The 19,162-nt window shown below is 42.9% G+C and overlaps 2 protein-coding genes and 1 long non-coding RNA gene across 7 annotated transcripts in view; 1 reads left to right on the forward strand and 2 right to left on the reverse strand.

Moving 5' to 3' along the window:
• LOC310826898 (leucyl-cystinyl aminopeptidase-like) overlaps positions 1 to 651 on the reverse strand; it is a 43,352-nt gene extending 42,701 nt beyond the window's left edge. The window contains exon 1 of the mRNA XM_083702236.1: positions 1 to 651. Coding sequence (XP_083558362.1) covers positions 1 to 22 — 22 coding nt within the window. The 5' untranslated portion in view covers positions 23 to 651.
• Positions 652 to 3,054: 2,403 nt separating this feature from the next.
• LOC310827004 lies at positions 3,055 to 19,161 on the reverse strand. Its single transcript, XR_014556124.1, has 2 exons — positions 18,017 to 19,161; positions 3,055 to 8,352 (listed from the first exon to the last, which is right to left on the reverse strand). It is a non-coding gene; the product is annotated as an uncharacterized lncRNA (long non-coding RNA).
• The window catches only part of ERAP1 (endoplasmic reticulum aminopeptidase 1), a 28,067-nt gene continuing 26,173 nt past the window's right edge, over positions 17,269 to 19,162 (forward strand). The window contains exon 1 of one of the 5 annotated variants that reach the window (XM_083702273.1): positions 17,269 to 17,728. The gene's annotated coding sequence lies outside the window, so the exon portion shown is untranslated. Of the gene's footprint in view, positions 17,770 to 17,884; positions 17,989 to 19,162 lie in introns of those variants that run through there. The other 4 variants (XM_083702270.1, XM_083702271.1, XM_083702274.1 and 1 more) reach the window with 4 other exon arrangements.

A 19,162-nucleotide genomic window follows, 5' to 3' on the forward strand; every position in this document is an offset into this window, starting at 1 on the left:
CGTTACTGGGGAAAGGCTCCATTTTCCCGCGAGCAAAAAGCCCAAACTAGGCGGGGTGGCGGGAGGAGGAGAAACACACACGCAAATGAAGAAGAAGAAAGCAGAACCCCGCCGCCGCCGCTGCGGCTCCTCCTCACTCCGCTTCCTCCGCCCCGCAGGGAGACAGCTGCATGTTGCCCGGGCGGCTGCGGCGGCCGGTGCTCAAATCCGCTGCATGCATGCAATAATATCGGTCGACAGCAGGGAAAACAACAGCCCGGATGACGACGAAGGCAGGAAAAAAAGAGGGTCTCCGGCGCTGCTGCGCTTCCCCTTCTTCTCGGCACGGCGGCGTCCCCGGCTAGCTTCGCCTCTCGCACCAACCCCGGCCGACCATTTTCTGCTCCGGGGCTTGTGCAATCCCTCCCCCTGCCTGGGCTGGGCTGCTTCAGACGGAGCAGCGCCTGCCGCCTCGGCTGCAAGAGCAGGCGGTGGGAGAGGAAGCTCGCAGCTTGCCTGGCTAGGCGCCTTGCTCCGCGGCCCTCGGCGCCACATCCAGGAGGAGAGGTCGACGCGCCGTTTCGCAGCACTTGCCGTATCTGTTCCTGTAGTTGCGTGTGTGTCATAGCTGTCAACTTTTCCCTTTTCTTGCGAGGAATCCTATTCGGAATAAAGGAATTCCCCTTAAAAAAAGGAAAACGTTGACAGCTATGGGTGTGTGTGGGTGTGGGTGTGTGTGTGTGTGTATTAATCTGGAATAATTCGCCATCTTTTCCTATATGGTCAAACATTGATCTGCACGCACACCCCATCCATAACCGGATTAGAATCGGATCCGGCTGCGATCCTAAACCCAATCATAAATCCCACTGAGCCAAGTAGACGTGAGCTCTGAGTAAACACGCTTAGGATCGGGTTGCTAGCCATAAACATTCAGTAAAGACATTCTAGGAGCTACCATTTTCCCAGCCCTTGGTTGTGAGCGCAAGTAATATGTCTGTTTTAAAAGATCGGGGATGGGGGCGAGTTAAATTATTTTGAGTATGCATTTGCGGCTTCTAGGGCTTTCCCCCTCCCATCTTTAACCTTTCCACGTTTCACTGAATCAAACAGGGCGTAAAAATTACCGCGCATACTGTTCCTATTGGGTAAAAATTATGACGGGGCACCTCTGCGTGACAACTGCGTAGCAAGTAGGAATTTGGCAGGCGATGCTTCTCCTCCACATCAACTGATAAATTATCTTCCTCCCACAACTGGGAAAGGTGGTGTGATATCAGTATCATTTTCGAACTGGAACTTGGTCATTTTGGAGGGAGATAAATGTGATGACCCATAAGGGAAATGATTTACAATAGTACAGTAGTTTCATGGCTTGTCACCAAATGGTAACCTGATGTGTGTTGTCCAAGCAGCTTTTAAAAGAAACAAAAACAGCTATGAAAAACCAGCTGGCCATATACTCAGCTAAGATTTGACTATGCATGTTGGACCAATCCACCTCCAAGTTAATGTCATAGTGATGGGCATTGTCAATTAAGATCAAGTGCAAGCTCTGCCCTCTTTTGTTGAGTCATATGATCCATCTTTTGGCCAAAACCTATATTTTGGGTTCCCATTTCCCCAGTTCCTTGCCCTGCCCCAGTTTTGGCTATTGTTGGTATGTCTAGATGCACTTGACTGTGCCATGGGCCCATGAGTGGTGGATTAAAATGCTGTATCGCAGATGACACCCTCCCAGTTGTGTGTCTGATTTGTGGTGGCCCAAAGCATGTTCTGTGATTGAGACCCCCAGTTCTTGATTCCCCCACCCCATACATGTTTTGGCTGCTGCTGGTGAACATTAGTGTGCTTGACCATGCCACGCACTTGGAGGGGGCTCTGGGTCAGGTGGGATCCAATGCCATCTTGTAGAAGACCCTCACCTGGATGTGTGGGTGCATGATGTGTGGTGGCGTATTTTGCAGGTGGCACCTCAGTTCCTGATTTGTTATGATCTAGGATATCATCTTGCATATTGAGTGTTTAGCAAGGATGGTAATTTGGATTGGTGAAAATTATTGTTGTGTTTGCAGTGGAGAGTCCCCCAAGAAATTGATAGGGGTGCATTTCAATCACATTTTTCCACAAATCTTACACCTAGAGACAGTTGCCCTGTGCCAGAAAAATATGCTGTTTCCTTGGCTAAAACTGAGAATCTCATAGATGTGTTAGCCTTCACTACAGGATCTCCCTCATAATTTGGCTACACAACTTTATTAACGCAATCTGTGTTCTTACAGATGCCTGACCCAGTTCCCATTAAAAAAAAACAACACCAAACAATTCATACTCTGTCTCAACACAAAACTGTAAGAGGTCTATCATGTCAACTGCTCTATATACTGGTCTTATTACGAAGACCGAGGTTACGTGACCCACAATGGTTATTATATTGTACAACTTCTGTTTATTTTCCTCAAAAGCTTTTGCAGAAAACTCAATACGCTGCTGTGCAACTGGCGCCTTTTTCCTGTTCATGACAGGATGTTAAAAGCATCTTCATCTGATCTACTATACCATCCATTTTGAGTGCTCTCTTGCAGTTTCATTGTAGTCTTTGTACTTGGTACAAATTTGGTAATGCATGTGCCCTGTACCCCTTGTACTACTGGTTAGGGAAATAAAATGCAAAAATGATATACAAGTTCTTTCAAAAAAGCTAAGTATGGTAATCAGGGAGAATATTTCAAAAGCCATGCATAGCAAAATCCATGACTGCATACCTTTCTGTAGGGGTCCAGCATTCAGTCAGCAGCCCCCCTTTTAACACATCTGGTGGAGAATCTGCTTTCTATGTAGTTCCTCATATCCAGGTTTTCCTGTTCAAGTTGTACAGTCCCTTTCCAAAATAAAAAAATATTGTTTTGACTATGGCAGACCAACACTGCTACCTACCTGTAACTGTCCCTTTCCACCCACCTCTTAGATGAGTGACTCCCCCCCCCCTTTTTCCTTTTTGCTGAAAGGCAAATAGGCACTGTTCTGAATGTGCCTAAGTGTGGTGTGCAACCAAGAATGCAGAGCCAGGCAACATTTTCAAAAGGAAACTTCCGTTTATTGTAAAGTAAAAAAGGATATGAAAGCATATAAATATAGTGCAAATGAGGGCTAATTTATGTACAACAGCCTAAGCAGGTGCATTTGATTATCGCCCTAATACATTCATAATTCTAAGTGGAAGAATTTAAGAATTCCATACAAGAAAAAGGAAAAATGGAAGGTTTGGAGTACAACCAAGTGTCATACAAATTCCCAGAGACAGAAATGGGTTGTAAATGGGTTGTTCTCTTGGCTCAGATTGGGAAACGCCTGGCTGCCGGGTGGATGAAAAGATGTGGAGGAGCTCTTGATTAAAAGCAGGAGTGGGATGCCTCATGCCTGCAAGGTTCATCCATCTGGGATATGCTCCAAACCTGGGGCACCAGAACCTCCTCCAGAACTTTGGGGCCTTCAGTCCAATGAAAGCTGCCTTTGTGAGAGCACCTAGAAAGAGGAACCAGGTGGAGCTCAAAAAGGCTAATTAACATTTCAAAAACAGATTTCCTGGATATGCTTTATCACAGATGTGTCTATCTGTGGGAGTGTGCGGGAGTGGTTTTAATGACATCCAAATGAAAGGTGAGAATGTCTCCTTGCTTACCTGAGAAAATGGTAGGGCCCCAAATTTTTACGGCTCTTCTCCTTGCCGCAGGGAAGATGTGCAGCACGACTTGTGCTGACTTACCGGTAACAATTTTTAGATAAACAATCCTTGATCTACCATTAGCCTTGCTATGAATGATACAAAATGGGGAGAAATTAACCTCTAGCTAGGCAGTGCGCTTTAGCAACAGGCCTGTATCAAGGACTCCTTTTTGAAGTCTGAATATGTCGTCTTGCCTTGCTGTTCAGCTGCAGTTAAAGCCAGGATGCTTGCGTTCATGTCATGTAGCATTCAATGGAGACAAGAGGGCCAGAGCAGGGAGGAGTAAGGCAAAGGGGAATATGTCCCAGACTGCATTATGGCTGATACCCACACAGGTCTCTTGAGATGAACCAAAATTCTGGTGCCATGGGCAGTCCTCGGGTATGTGTCTGAGGCCTTCTAGCTAACTTCTGCTTCTTGAAGTAGTTGCAGATATCCATAGCTAAAGAAAGAACAACAGCTCTGCTTCTTTGCTTTCTCTAACAACCTAATACAGGAAAACACTGTACTTTTCCTTTCTACTTTCAACTGATCAATCCTGTAGCAAGCAAGTTTCTGTTTCCCAAGAAAGCAATTTTTGCTACCCATTTCCTGAGAACCATGTCAGCACTTTTCGTTTCTGTTTTTGGCCACTGTCCCCACTTACCTCTCAAAAAGCAGGAGCAGGTCCAGGAACACCCCAAACTCACCACCCGAGTACCACAACACCTCTGTTTGTATTATCATTGTATTTCTAGGGTTTCCAAATCTTGTAACATTTGCAGAAGCAGCATCACTACATCAGAATAAGCAGCATGGAGATGAGCTGTCTGCTGGTCCAGGAAAGCTCTTTTCCAGAAAAGTGCTGTCCTGGCGTGGCATCCATCCTCAATAAGACCGGTCTCAGAGGTCACTCTAAACCTCAGGATGTGAGTGTGCTTACTACTAAATGTACTTCTTTATTGTAATGTAAGTGAACCCTTGACCTTCTCCTGTGGGCTCCCGCATGGATAATACACAGCCATAATGGCTAGTAGCCATTGATAGACTTATCCATGAATCATGATGACTCATGAATCATAACCTTAAGAAGAGCCCTGCTGAAGGCCCATCTAGTCCAGCATCCTGTTCTCACAATGGCCAACCAGATGTTCATGTGAAGCCTGGTCACAACAGTACAGTCGTACCTTGGATCCTGAACGCCACAAACCCAGATGTGATTGTTCCAGTTTGCAAATGTTCTTTTGGAACCCAAACATCCGATGGGGCTTCCATGGCTTCTGCTTGGCTGCAGGAACTTCCTGCAGCCAATCAGAAGCAGCAATTTGTTTTTCAAAATTTTTGGAAGTTGAATGGACTTCCAGAACGGATTCCGTTCGACTTCCAAGGTATGGTTGTACTCTCCTCATTTGTGTCCCATCAACTGAGAATCATCATCCTTTTATAAGAGCTGTTTAACTGGATCACGAAAATGGCCAGTCCAGTGTAGTAATGTGAGGCTGCTTAAAAAATCATTGTAAACAATTAAAATTATTATTAGGATTGGAATGATGCTTGTAGTTAAAAGTTGGACTATGGTTTTATTGAAGATTTAATAGAATTGGATTAACAGAGAAGAGGCAAGAGGAAAAGTTAACATGAGGAACCACAAAAGGGGAGGAGGGAAGTCAAAGGGAACTTATGGAAATTGTCTTAGTTTGTAAACCTGAAAATCTAAATAAATTTTAAAAAATGAGATGATACACACCAGAACTGGTTAATTGATACCAAATTAGTTTGGTGCTATTGTTTCAAATCTTGTATTATCAGCTGCCAGTTTTTAACTCTGAATTTCTTCAGTACCCCAAGATCACCAGCGACAGACATGGAAACTTTTTATGTAGGTTATAACGTGTAACTCACGTTCATGGTAAAAAATATACACAGCGAAACCATGGGCGTAGCTAGAATTTATTTTAGGGCGGGCAGGCTTTATGTTGTGGAGACAGAACCAAGTCATCTGTAATGCAATTGGTCAGTTAGTTAAGCGTTTTTATTTATTTACTTCATTTAGGAGGGGCAGTTGCTCCCCTTGCAACCCCATGGCTATGCCCATGAGTGAAACAAGCATCTAGTACTAGCACAGTAGAACAAACATTGCAAGGAAGGCAAACAATTTCACCAAGAAGATAGTTAACACAAATACAATAGATAACTAGTTTCACAGTGATCTTGTTTGCTTTACAAACAGGTGAAGATAGCATATTGCACAGAGGATCCAAAGTCCTTCATGCAGAAACAGGAAGCATGTCACACATACCTGGGGGCAGAAGCAGTATTGTGCCTCACAGGGTGGTCCTCTGGTGCCCTCCTGACCAGAACAGGCTATGAAGGGCTTCTAATAGATAAAGGAAGTTGAAGAGAGCTACTGCCATGAGCAGGTTAGAACAGCAAGAATGGCGCTTTGGATATCGGCCTTAAGAAAGTCACAAACGTTTTAGCTGTAGCTAAATATTTGGAAGTAACTACAGTAATGACAATTACTTCTTCATTTATAGCTTCAGGACTGCTTTGGGGGATACTGAGCTTTCGTGGCACTTTGCAGAAATACTTTGGTCTTGGTTTGATATTTAGCAATCCAGGAAAGGCAACTGCCGATTCCAGACTGCAGGATGTTAGAGCAAACAGGATTTTGTTCTTCTCTGGGCTGCCCATCTACCTACCGTGTGTGTAGATAATTCTGCCCTGCTTCAACAGAGCATGGAGACATTAATAGATGTGACAAAAAGCCACAGCATTGGAGACTAAGGAAGAAGGAGAAATATTATTCCTATCAAAATAATCTATACCTTTCAGTCTGTAAAGCAATCTCATGCTATCTTCACCATTCTGGAGACTGATTTCACAGGAAATTCATACTAATATGTGACCCACAGTGCAGACTGGAACAATTACTGGTGCAGTTGTGAGGTTAGGTTGTACACTATGTCTGGAATGATGTTGGCACCTGCCAGTGCATCCCAACAATATTGTTCCTGATTTAAATGATTTAAGGAGTACAGCAACCCTTCATCCCATATACAACTCCCAGGAAGCACTACTTTCTGTCTGTGCACCAGTGTGCATACAATCACACTCTTTCTTGACATCATATTTCCTCTAGTTACACTGACTGTAACAGTATCCCTACTAAGCAGTGACAAAATGGATTATTTAAAACCCAAGAGGGATTTTAGGATGACAGGACAGATAAAATTTTAACACCAAATATTTTATGAAGGCTAAACACTGTGGAATAAAGCAGAGAGAAATTGTCACTTGCCGCAAATCTGCATGCTTGCTGCAAATCTGCATACCAACTGGTAGCAAAACCAGGCAGCGGTTTCTATAAATATATGGTTAATGGAAATTTAACTGTTGCCTATTTAGTGGCCCAATTTATATATGCAGCAGGCTGCAAGGGCATCAGCTTGTACTGTAGTTCAACCACATGAGCGGAGCATCTTGTGGAAATTTTGTGTAAGTGGTTACCCACGTGGTGTGAGTGGGTATTATTTATCATATTCTGTTTTATAACCATTCCCAAAGTGGCTTACAAAAAATGCTTTAAAAAAACAACATTTAAGTCTGGCATCAGAAAAAGAACCATCCCAAATATGCATCAGTTTACAGAACATTTAACCAATCATGTTTTTCCTCGTTGCAAAGTAAACACAAGACATTAGGAAATTAGCACCATTCAAAAATGAACAAATGAAAGAGAAAAAGAAGAGAGGAATTTGAGTGGAGCCTCACAATACATACAAAAATATTGCACTTTTTGTCTGGGTGTGCTCTTTATTTGCATAGTAATAAAATCATGCCAAATAGTTAAAAACTTACATGGTGTTGACTGTCATCTAATAATCATTCATAATCTCCCATATGATTCATCCAGTTAGACCCATAGCATCCTTACAGTTCTGCTTCCAACATAAATTTCACTAGATCATTGGCAACTACTGTAATTTTTAAATAGAAATGTCTTCACGGCAGAGCTTTCCAAACTTTTCTACTGGGGACACACATTTTAGATATGCATCATTTCACTACACAGTAATTCAGTTTTACTAGCAAACCGCAGGTTAAATTAACCCCTTCCCAGCCCCGGGCACACCTACACATTGCAGATGACAGTGTGTCATTACACATTTGTAAAGCTCTGATCTACAAGATTATTTAGGTGGTATTTCCTGCCTTCCTCCTGGTTCTTTATTTGGCCTCTGCCAACCAGGAAGTAGAATTCACTAAGGCCCTCCTAGGCAAAGGAGTGCAGCTAAGCTGCTGAAACTCGCTCAGCCCTTGTCAGGGAGAGGAAAACACAAGAGTGGGAAAGATTATGCCTGCTGCAAGCACCAGTACAATCCTACAGGAACTGACAGGTAGCCTTGAAAAATGTTGTTCTGAACTGTATAGAACTAAATAGTCCTGACAGATTACGGTCATAGTGACAACCACTACATGGCTGCATTCAACAGCGAATTTGGATCTTAAGATCCGTGGCTTTTAGAAATTAACAGGATGTAGTTTATGGAGACAACTCTTGACAGTTGACAAATGAGCACAATGTACCTCAGATGATAAAGAGTGCTTCTTTTTGGCGTTCATTTCACAATGGAGGAAAACAACCACCATGCATTATAGAAGCACTGGAAATTAAGAGAGAATGAAACTGAAATGGAATTCAACACGGTAGCTTGAAATCCGACTGTAGTCAAAAGTGAGCAAGAAGATCATGGCTAATCCTCAAAATTTGCATTGAAAAGATACCCGGGGGTGTTTGATGAAAGGTAGACCAGGCTACTGTTTTTCATGGGTTCTTCTCAGCCATCAAAAAGAATGTAAAATATCTGGATGATAGCCAGTGTTCAGAATTTACCCACTTCTCCCCCACTCTGCTGCCCTCTGCAGACCAAGAGGAGGCTTCCAATATTAATACTGTGGCAGTAAAAAGCCCTGGCTAATACCGTATTTTTTGCTCTATAAGACTCACTTTTTCCCTCCTAAAAAGTAAGGGGAAATGTGTGTGCATCTTTTGGAGCAAATACAGGCTGCGCAGCTATCCCAGAAGACAGACCAGCAAGAGGGATCGCTGCTTTCACTGTGCAGCGATCCCTCTTGTTGTTCTTGCTTCTGAGAGTCAGAATATATTTTTTTCTTGTTTTCCTCCTCCAAAAACTAGGTGCGTCTTGTGGTCTGGTGCATCTTATAGAGCGAAAAATACAGTAATTGTTTCTGTTTGCAAATAGCTAAATTTACCATCTACATCATATTTCTGGTGTACAGGCAGATAATTGTGAAGTAACAGCTCTTACCAACATAGGCTTCAAAAGCATGATGCCAACAATACAGACCTAAAGCATTTAACCATCTTCAAATATCTAAAGGCCTATCACATGGAAGATGGAGCAAGCTTGTTTTCAGACACTAGGTCCCGAAACAATGGATTCAAGTTACAAGAAAGGTGGTTCCGACAAAACACCAGGAAGAACTTTCTGACAGAGCTGCTCAACAGGAATGGTCTCACATGGGAGGTGATGGACTCCCCTTCCTTGGTAGTTTTTGAGTTCTGTCATGGATGTTATAGTTGAGATTCTTGCATTGCATGGGGTCCCTTCCAATTCTACAATTCTATGCCAAACAACATGATCTTGAAATGCCTAAAAATATTATCTTGCCCATCCTCAGGATTTTGAAATCTCAGTACAGACCCACCAATGATTTCCCTGCATCTCTTTTAAACTACATACTACGCGGGTGGCGCTGTGGGTTAAACTACAGAGCCTAGGACTTGCCGATCAGGTCGGCAGTTCGAATCCTCGCGATGGAGTGAGCTCCCGTTGTTCAGTCCCTGCTCCTGACAACCTAGCAGTTCAAAGCACGTCAACGTGCAGATAGATAAATAGGTACCGCTCCAGCGGGAAGGTAAACAGCATTTCCGTGTGCTCCTCTGGTTTGCCAAAAGCGGCTTAGTCATGCTGGCCACATGACCCGGAAGCTGTACACCAGTTCCCTCGGCCAATAAAGCGAGATGAGCGCCGCAACCCCAGAGTCAGTCACGACTGGACCTAATGGTCAGGGGTCCCCTCACCTTTAGCTTTAAGCTTCTTTGATCATCCCGTTGATAACAACAGGTCAAAGTGTACCCTACAGCGGCAGCTGGACTTCTTAGGTATGATGCTTTGGGATAAACTGTAGACTATAGTCACTTCCCTATTATGTACAAAGTGGCTATAAGCACAGGAACTTCAGTGTTCTTAGAAAATCAGAAACCCACATACCCCACTCCCAAGTATTCACATGATCCTTGTTAACTTATTGAGCCTTGCTGGTCTTAACATTTTGCTGTTGTTTGTCTTCATTTATAATGTTTTGAAATTCTGTTTTCTAAAGGTTTCTCTTTTTAAAATTTGGTTTGTACTTTTAAAGTTGCCTTTGCTATGCAAAGCTGACTAATAAATGTTCAATCAATAAAGAAATAGCTGCTGAATAGGGATTGCACTTGCGGGACTTAAAGGGCCATCAATTCTGTCAGCTTTGACAGTGCCGACCATCTGTTTGGAAGTGCGATAGGGATTAAATGCTGGTCCCAGTACTTTGCTCCACTTTCTGACAAGTAAGTGGCACTGTCAGAGCTGGCCATGCAGGCCATCTGTTGGGCAGCTGCACGTGTCTGCAAAACCCAGCATGCTGCTACACACGTCTTTGGATCAGAACCATACCATTTTCAGATTCAAAGTATCCTTTCGGTGGCTTACACCATGCTATTATTTATTGCTTAAACCAAGCTATTTCTAGGTTCAAAATGTAGTCTTTAAGTTGCTTAATTCGTTCAATTAGATGTTTCCCTTAACCCAACACAACAAGCCATTTCCCCAAAGCCGTAGTATGGGGAAATATTTTCCCCAAAGCCTTGGTACGGGGAAATATTTCCCCCAAAATCACCTTAGCAAAGTGTATGGAAGAAGAAGAAAATGCACACCACTCAATTTTCCCAAGTCACACCACACATTAAGTAGTTCAACATTTATTATCCTTTGACTCCAGATCATACATGGGCCCATCTTCAAACTTACTCTCCTGCACTATCAAGTTTAAAATCAGTCTGTTTAACCCATTTTCTGACTATAAGCCATAGAACCTACTGCCCCCACCAATTTCTCATGGTGAATTCAGTCAATGGTCTCCCTTCCTTGGAGATTTATAAGCAGAGTTTGGATGGTTATGTGCCATGGATGCTTCAGATTCCTGCAGGGGGTTGGAATAGATGACCCTTGGGGTTGCTTCCAACTCTACAATTCTATGAACCTTAATGACTGTTGCCCTATAATATTCTGAAAGTTCCCCCCCCCAAAAAAAAAGCTTCTCTTGAATTCACAGTACCCGAGTTCTGAAAAATAAATCACATCCAATCCATTTAGAATGTTTTCTAAAAACCATTTTGACAAACTGTTTTCTGAAACTACTGTCACCAAACTTAAAAGGGGCATTTTTTCCCCCAGCAGCACTTCTACCAGTATAAGTAGTACAATTTTGTTTTGTTTTCTTTTTCTAAGACAACAGGCCTTCGGGGACATGCTTTGACTTGCTGTGTTTTAGTAAAGCATTTGAGTGCTACTGTTCTCGAAGCTACTAACATGAGTTTGACAAAACTGCGGGAGGCAGTGGAAGACAGGAATGCCTGGCATGCTCTGGTCCAGGGGGTCACAAAGAGTCAGACACGACTAAACAACAACAACATACAAATAAGTGGGTATGAAAATGAAGAAACAACTTCACTTCAGCCGTGAAATTTATTGCATCTTTATTGTAAACACCCTGGCACAGGAAAGATGTGCAAGGAAATGGTATATAAAAATTAACCTTGCACGGAAATATTATGATGTATCTGCTTATTTTACACTTGCTTCAAATTTTATTAAAAATGCAAATTGAGGATTTAAACATGTGATATGTTTCTGATATGTCACAGAGCAGTTCCGATTTGAGGTGTCCAAAGTATACATTTTATACTAACCAAAGTTTCCAGATTGTCTGCAGAGCTGCCCTTGAAGACAATTCAGTTGGACATATTTCAGAATACAGTATAAATAAGCTGTGGCTAGTGCAAAACTGTCCACAACCACCACTAACACAATGATCTTAACTGGTGAGAAGTGCTTCAACGATGCAAGATCTAAGATGGTAAGATTTTGTTACTTTAGTTTATTGTGCTTCAGAAGCATACAGAATGACTTTCTGTGAATAAGCCGGCTGTTATCTCAATTACCGGTACACTGATAGGGGATGAAGGCAAGTCATTCAAGGTTATCAGGCAAGGTTGTGGATGAGGAGGCATTTATAGCATTCTCTCCTAGAACTTGTCTGATCTGCCACCACTGGCCATTCAGTTAGAAAGGGTTTATTTATGAAATTTATATCCTGCACTTCCTCCCAAAGGGTGGCAAACAACAAGAGTTAAAGCAACAAAAACATCTTAAAAACAATTCCAATACAGATGCAGGCTGTACTGGGGAAGATCTCAACTTAAACTGTTTGTTGAAAGATGGAGGTATTCAGCAGGAACTGAAAAGAAAAGCGAGATAGTGTCTATCATATTCAAATGAAGGGAATTCCTCCGGGCAGATTCTATAATACTAAAGCCCCCACCTTCAAAAGAGGTCCAGAGGTTGCTAACACAAGAACGGGCCTTTTCTGTGGTCGTTCCCCATTTGTGGAATGTTCTCCACAGGGAGGTTTGCCTGATGCCTTCGTTATATCTTTAGGTGCCATCTTAAAACACCCCTCTTTCAACCAGGCCTTTGGCTGTTAATCTATTGGGGGTATTGAGTTCCCCTCTCTTTTACTATTATGCATTTTGTGTTTTATGTTGCCACCTGCCTTGTGGTCTCTTGAGGAAGGGAGGTATATAAATTTAATAAATAATAAATGCCCAATTCATAGAATCAGAGTTGGAAGGGACTCAAAGTGTCATCTAATCCAACCCACTGCAATGCAGGAATCTCAACTAAACCATCCATGACAGATGGCCATCCAAACCCTGCTGGAAAACCTCCAGTGATGGAAAGTCCACAATCTCCTGAGGGAGAATGTTCCACTGTCAAACAGCTCCTACTGTCAGAAAGTTCCTCCTGATGTTTAATCAGAATCCCTTTTCTTGTAGCTTGAAGCCATTGGTTCAGGTCCTAGCCTCTGGAGCAGGAGAAAACAAGCTTGCTCCATCTTCCACGTGAGAGTCCTTTAGATATTAGAAGATGGCTACCACATCAGCTCTCAGTCTCCTCTTATCTAGGATAAGCACACCCAACTCTCTCAACCATTCCTTATAAGGCTTGGTTTTCAGACTCTTGATCATCTTGGGTGCCGTAAGCTACAAAAGTTCCAGCTTATCAATAAATATCCTTCTTAAATTGTGGCACCCAGAACTGGATACAGTGCTCCAGGTGTGGTCTAACCAAGGCAGAATAAAGTAGTACCGTTACTTCCCTTGATCAGGACACTATACTTCTGTTGATGCAGCCTAGAATATTAGCTTTCTTATTTTTTGCTGCTGCTGCTGCATCATCATACTGTTCACTCATGCTACACTTGAGGTCCACTAAGACCCCTATTTCCTTTTCGCATGTACTGCTAGTAAACCTTACATTTGTTCCCACTGAAATTTGTTCCTACACTGTGCAGAAGGATATCCTGACCGTACAGAGCACAGTGATCAAGTGGGCATATACAAGGTGTGAGATTATCTTTCAGCTATGACCACTTATCTAGGTTCCGAGATAGCATTTGATTTAAAAGCGATTGCAACAATTCTTCTAGAGTATTTTTCAAAGTACTTCCATATAAAGGTTTTATCTGAAGATCCTAGAAACTACAACAGGGCCATGGGCACAGGGCAGTATGCTTACTATCACACTGATGCTATAAAGTTAAAACATTTTAACTAGATTTACAATTTAATAATGCCTTACTGCCACAGAAGCCTTTTTTGATCCTTCCAAATAACCTGTAAGCAGACAGCCAGAGGTGAAAGTATTTAAATCAGTAATCAAGTCCAAATGGCTGCAAGGTTTAACCAAATGGTACTCTGATTCTACTCATTCCTTTGGAACAATCATAATTGCTTTCAAATGGTGACAGACAGACAGACAGACAGCTCCCAGATGGAAGGCTCTTGAGAGCTCTGAACATATTTTGCCTTCTTCCCTGGAAAAGATTAATGTCAGGTAATTGACAGGCCCACACTATAAAGCTATTTCAGAATAATAATGTTTAATGACGCCTTGGTGCATGAGTGATCCCCTTTGAAATTCATGAACGTTCTGACCTTCTCACTTCAGGAAATAGTTCTCTGGAAAAGGTACTTTAATCTCTGTACTTCATTGCACACATTTTAAATGAAAAACACCCGTACAGAGAAGACAATATTCCTTGACTTCATAAGAATCTCTGATCTTGGCCTCCCAGAGATGCATACACATTGTATAAATGGATGGAGAATGACGTCTCTTGAAAACAACGAAAACACCAAATGGCATATCTTGCCTTGATCTAGAGACCCTTGTGGAAACAGCAGACTGTGTAACTATTGCTACACACAAATATATCCCCTGCCACTATCAGCAAAAGCACCAATCATTTGTTTGGCAGGGTGTAGTAGCACTAGAATAATAGAACAGTAAAGTTGAAAAAGGGACTCCAAGGATCATCTAGTCCAATCCTCTGCAATACAGGAATCTCAACTAAAGCATCCATTCTATACAGGGTAGCATGCATTTTTGTAGCATAATCTATCCATCCATCCATCCATCTGGTATCAGCCTACTTCAGATGCATCAGCTAGTGTCAGGCATAGGCAAACTTGGCCCTCCAGATGTTTTGAGACTACAATTCCCACCATCCCTGACCACTGGTTCTGTTAGCTAGGGATGATAGGAGCTGCAGTCCCAAAACATCTGGAGGGCCAAGTTTGCCTATGCCTGTCTAAGTCACAGTCCTGACCACCCTCACCCCCACGCGCATTCATTATAAGACTGGATCTTAAGATTAAAACTGTAAAATTTAAAATATTTGAACTCTTCCACCCCCCTTTTCTGGTTTCTGATTTAGCACTATGCAGATACTGTATTCCAGCTCAGTTAAAACCAGTTTTAAATTATTCATGTACCTACTTCATTACCATCACTGCTATCAAACATTTATTTGGTGCCAATATTATACAGTGGTACCTTGGTTCCAGAAGTGAGCGTTTCGGTTCTCGAATATTTTTTAGAAGTCGAATGTGTCCTGAGTCGTGAGCTTCCATTTTTAGTGTTGCGCCAGCTGAGCCGCTTTGATGAGAGATTGAGATTGAAAGATCGCACTGATTGGAGCAGTGGGGGAAGCGTTTTAGGGGTAGTTTTTCAACAGCCTGGAATGGATTAATCCGTTTTGCATTACTTTCTATGGGAAAGCATGCCTTGGTTTTGGAATGTTTTGGTTTTGGAACGGACTTCCGGAACGGATTAAGTTCGAGAACCAAGGTAAGACTGTACTGTCCTTGCCTGGAAGCCTTATGATGTGTTAGTATTATAGGATAAGAACAGATAAGTGGAACGAGGGAAACAACTGTGAACGTAAGAGCCTGCTGTTTCCATTTAATAATTAACTTGGACAACTGATAGTGCAGCATGTTTAATTTTTGAAATCATGCATTTATTTCCTTAACTTGTAATATATGCCTGCCTATTTCAGTTACAATAGCAGGAAGTGAAAGAATAGCTGGCTGTTCTTTTCCTTTACCCTACTATACAGTTTCTTCCTAATTCATTAACTTCATGGCTCCATCGTAAGAATAGGAAAAGAGCCACCTCTGGTGGCAACAAGCTGAAAGGTACTATGTGAATATCCTGCAATACAGAAACTAATCTGCATGGCTATTCAAATGTACACCTCACTACTATCTCAGAAAGGAATTATAGTACATTACAAAAACATTCCTTTTTTTTCTGGCCGTTGTCTAATTAAACAATCTGGGACCTTTTAAACTGTGAAGGCGAGGGCGGGAAGGCTGTATTTGTTTGTTACCATGTTATGTATTTTTGTGTTTTTTATGTTGTAAAGCGCCCTGTGATTCTTGGATGAAGGGTGATATAGAAATTTAAGAAATAAATAAATTTCTTGTTTGGGTATCTTGTGGAATCCTGACAGATATTTCAACACACAAGAGCAAGTGGTAGGGCTGTGATTGCTTCCAAATGTCCTATTCATTGTGCATTCATCCCAATTTGTTTGCTCAAAGTTTGCAGGAGTTTTCTATGTTCACTGCTTTTTGAAGATTCATTCTTACCAAAAATAAAAAATAAAAACCTGCTTTTGGAGAGAGATGGGGAGCAGATTTGTTGTGCAAGAACATCAAATCCACTTTAAATACTACCCACAAAATAGTAACAGTCTCGAAGCAGCCTTTGCTGACTTATCGCTTCTGAAAACTTTGCAGTCATGCAAGAAGCTGGAGCATAGGAGTTTATGGTTCTATACCGCAGATATACCCCATTTCAGCTCCCAGTGCCAGTGAAAAACACTAGGAGGGACAGAGAAGGTACAAATGCACTTTGTTTCTCTCTCTGCACTCACCCCACCCCTTCAAATGTTGGAATTATTATTATTTCATTATTTTACCCCACCAATCCGGCTGGTTTTCCCCAGCCACTCTTGGTGGCATTAACTTGGTTTGAAGGAAAATAGCAGCCTTTTGCCCATTTGCGGACTCCCTAACATTTTAATTGTGCCAGAGCCAATTTAAAAATAATGGACGCTAGAGAGCCAGTATGATGTATTAGCTTGTGTCAGAGTAGGACAGGAAAGATCCAGGTTCAAATCCTTACTCGTGAAGCTCCAAGCGACCTGGTCCTAGTCGCGCTATTTCTCAGCATCACCTGTCACAGGATTATTGTGATAAAATAGGAGGGGGGAGAGCCACGTACTGTCTTGAGCTCATCAGAAGAAAATAGAAATGTGATCAAGAACTACAAAATAGTGTTGCCATATATAGCTATCCCATTCACTGCTGGATATTCAGAATAATAATATCCAGTGCTTTTTCTTATGGGGGTACTCAAGGGTACGAAGTACCAGCACAGTTTTTTTTTCCAAATGTTAGAAGTATGGCACTTACTTTTAGAAGACATCTGAAGGCAGCCCTGTTTGGGGAAGTTATTAACGTTTGATGTTTTATTGTGTTTTTAATATTCTGTTGGGAGCAGCCCAGGGTGGCTGGGGAAACCAACCCATTTAGGCAGGGCATAAATAATAAGTTGTAGTAGTAGTAGTAGTTGTTGTTGTTATAAGTTGTTGTTGTGGTTGTTATATTATGTAACAACTTCATGGTAAGTACCAAAACCTTTCCCTTTTCCCCCTGAAAACACTGCTTATAGCTTACTTTTCTCCCAGGGCAAACAGCCTGATCATAAAACCATGCAATACAATTGAACCATTTCAAACTGCTTAAGGAACATACTGTACGTCCAACACTGGACCACGACAAAACTAATCATAGGCTCTCTACAAATAAGGGACTATCTTAAGGCTGCAGCTGTGAACGCAAAAAAAGGGAGAGAGAGAAAGAAGCAGCAGCAACAAGCGCTTTGCTTGGGTACATTTCCCCTTTTTTTTCGAAACTCAAAACCTGCTCGAGCAGGAAGCTGGTCTTCCGCCAGCCAAGGTTGTAACGTTGGGACGATATGCTTCAGAAGCAGGTGCACCGGCGCGGACAAAATAGAATTGCTTCCTCGACATCGTAGTTAGTAATATATATAAATTAACGTTGTACAGCGGGGCTTGCAGACGCCGCTTCCTCGCCCTGGTGCAAAGGCTCGTGCCGCTGGGCAAAAGGGCGCAAAAGGCGGAGATACACTAAAGTCCCCGCGACACTGAGACGCGTAGCAGGGGAGAAATTCGCTTTCGCTTTCGCTCCCCCGGCTCTGAGGGAGAAGAAGAGGCAGGGGTTGCGGCGGCGGAGGCCTCCTCACGCTCCCTTCCTCCGAATAGGTACGGGGGCCGCGCCAGCGCTGCGGGAGCCGGGAGAGTAGGTACCGCTCGCGGGATAAGGGAAGGGAGCGCAGGGGAGGCGGAGGCCTCTCCGCCGAAGGGGCCTAGCTTTGGCGCGCACCTCTTTTCGCAGTAGGAGCAAGAACGTTCCACTGCGCATGCTCACCCTCAGCAGGCCGCCGCCTCGCCCTCTTTTTTGAGGCGCAGCGCAGGGGGCCCAGGCCGGGTTTGGGGGCAAGGTGTCGGAGGGGCCTGGCCGCGTGCGTCGCCCCTACCCCACACCTGTACCTTTCACCGTCATAGTCAGTCCAGGGATTCGCCCGCAGCCCGCAACACATGTTTTCTCCCCCCACGGAATCATGGGAATTGTAGTTTACCCCTTTACAGGTAGCCATGTTTTCCCAGCACCTTGAAACTACAGTTCCCAGGAATCTTGAGGGGGTGGTGAGGGGGGAAGCTGGGGTGCTTGAGCTGTGGAATAAGTAGGGGGAGCCGCAACGACAAAAATGGCCGAAAATTAAAACTCTACCCGGAGTTGAGGAAAAGTTGCTTCTCCTCCACCCCACCCCCCATCGTGCTAAAAGTCCAGCTCGCTTTGGTGGAATTAGTTGGCAGTAAAATGAGGACAGACCAAGAACTACTGGCTTCTAGCCTGCCCCAAGGGGTTCCATGTGTATCCCTGGGACTGAGTGCTTGGCATATGGGGCAGCAGAAACAAGCCTTAGACTTGTGCACCTACCTGCTGTGCATATTTTATTTATTTTGAAAGTTTTACAGATTATCACAACGTTTTGTGTGGTCTATGTGAAAATCTGTAAAAACTTTTTTTAAACGAATATAAGATGACTTAGGCTGTGCACACACCAAACTTTGAAAGCAAATTCATAGCCCATGTCTTCCCCCAAAGAATCTTGGGAATTGTTGTTTACCCCTCAAAGCTGCAATTCCCAGCAGCTTAGCAAACTACAGTTCTTAGAATTTGGGGTGCAGTGGTGCTTTCCATTATTGTTTGTTAAATGTACAGTATAGGGTATACACAGTGCTAGTTACATACCTGGGTAGGCTTGCTAAAATGAAAAGTTTTCCGTAGACATCTGAAATAATGTAGCAAAGGCACCTGCCTCTACTATCAATAGGCAGGGAGTATCAAAGTATAGGTGCCACCACACTAGAAGTTCAGTTCCTTGCACATGCAGAACAGACATCATCATGGCATTTGTAGAAGGGCAAGTTCTGCAGATCAGAGCAGTTGAATAAGACATGTATGATGCAATGGAAGTGCTCCTTCAGTCTCCACTTTATAAATCCAAAGTGCATGGAATTCTGCACTGTTGATGTTTTTCTGACACAAAAGATTGCATTGATAGGGAAAGCCATAGGTGGTAGTCAAAGACGTTTTAAAAGGGTTTTCTATTAATTTAATAATGTTTCTTT

The sequence above is a fragment of the Podarcis gaigeae genome, assembly GCF_964106915.1.
Source record: "Podarcis gaigeae genome assembly, chromosome: 11".
NCBI lineage: Eukaryota > Metazoa > Chordata > Lepidosauria > Squamata > Lacertidae > Podarcis > Podarcis gaigeae.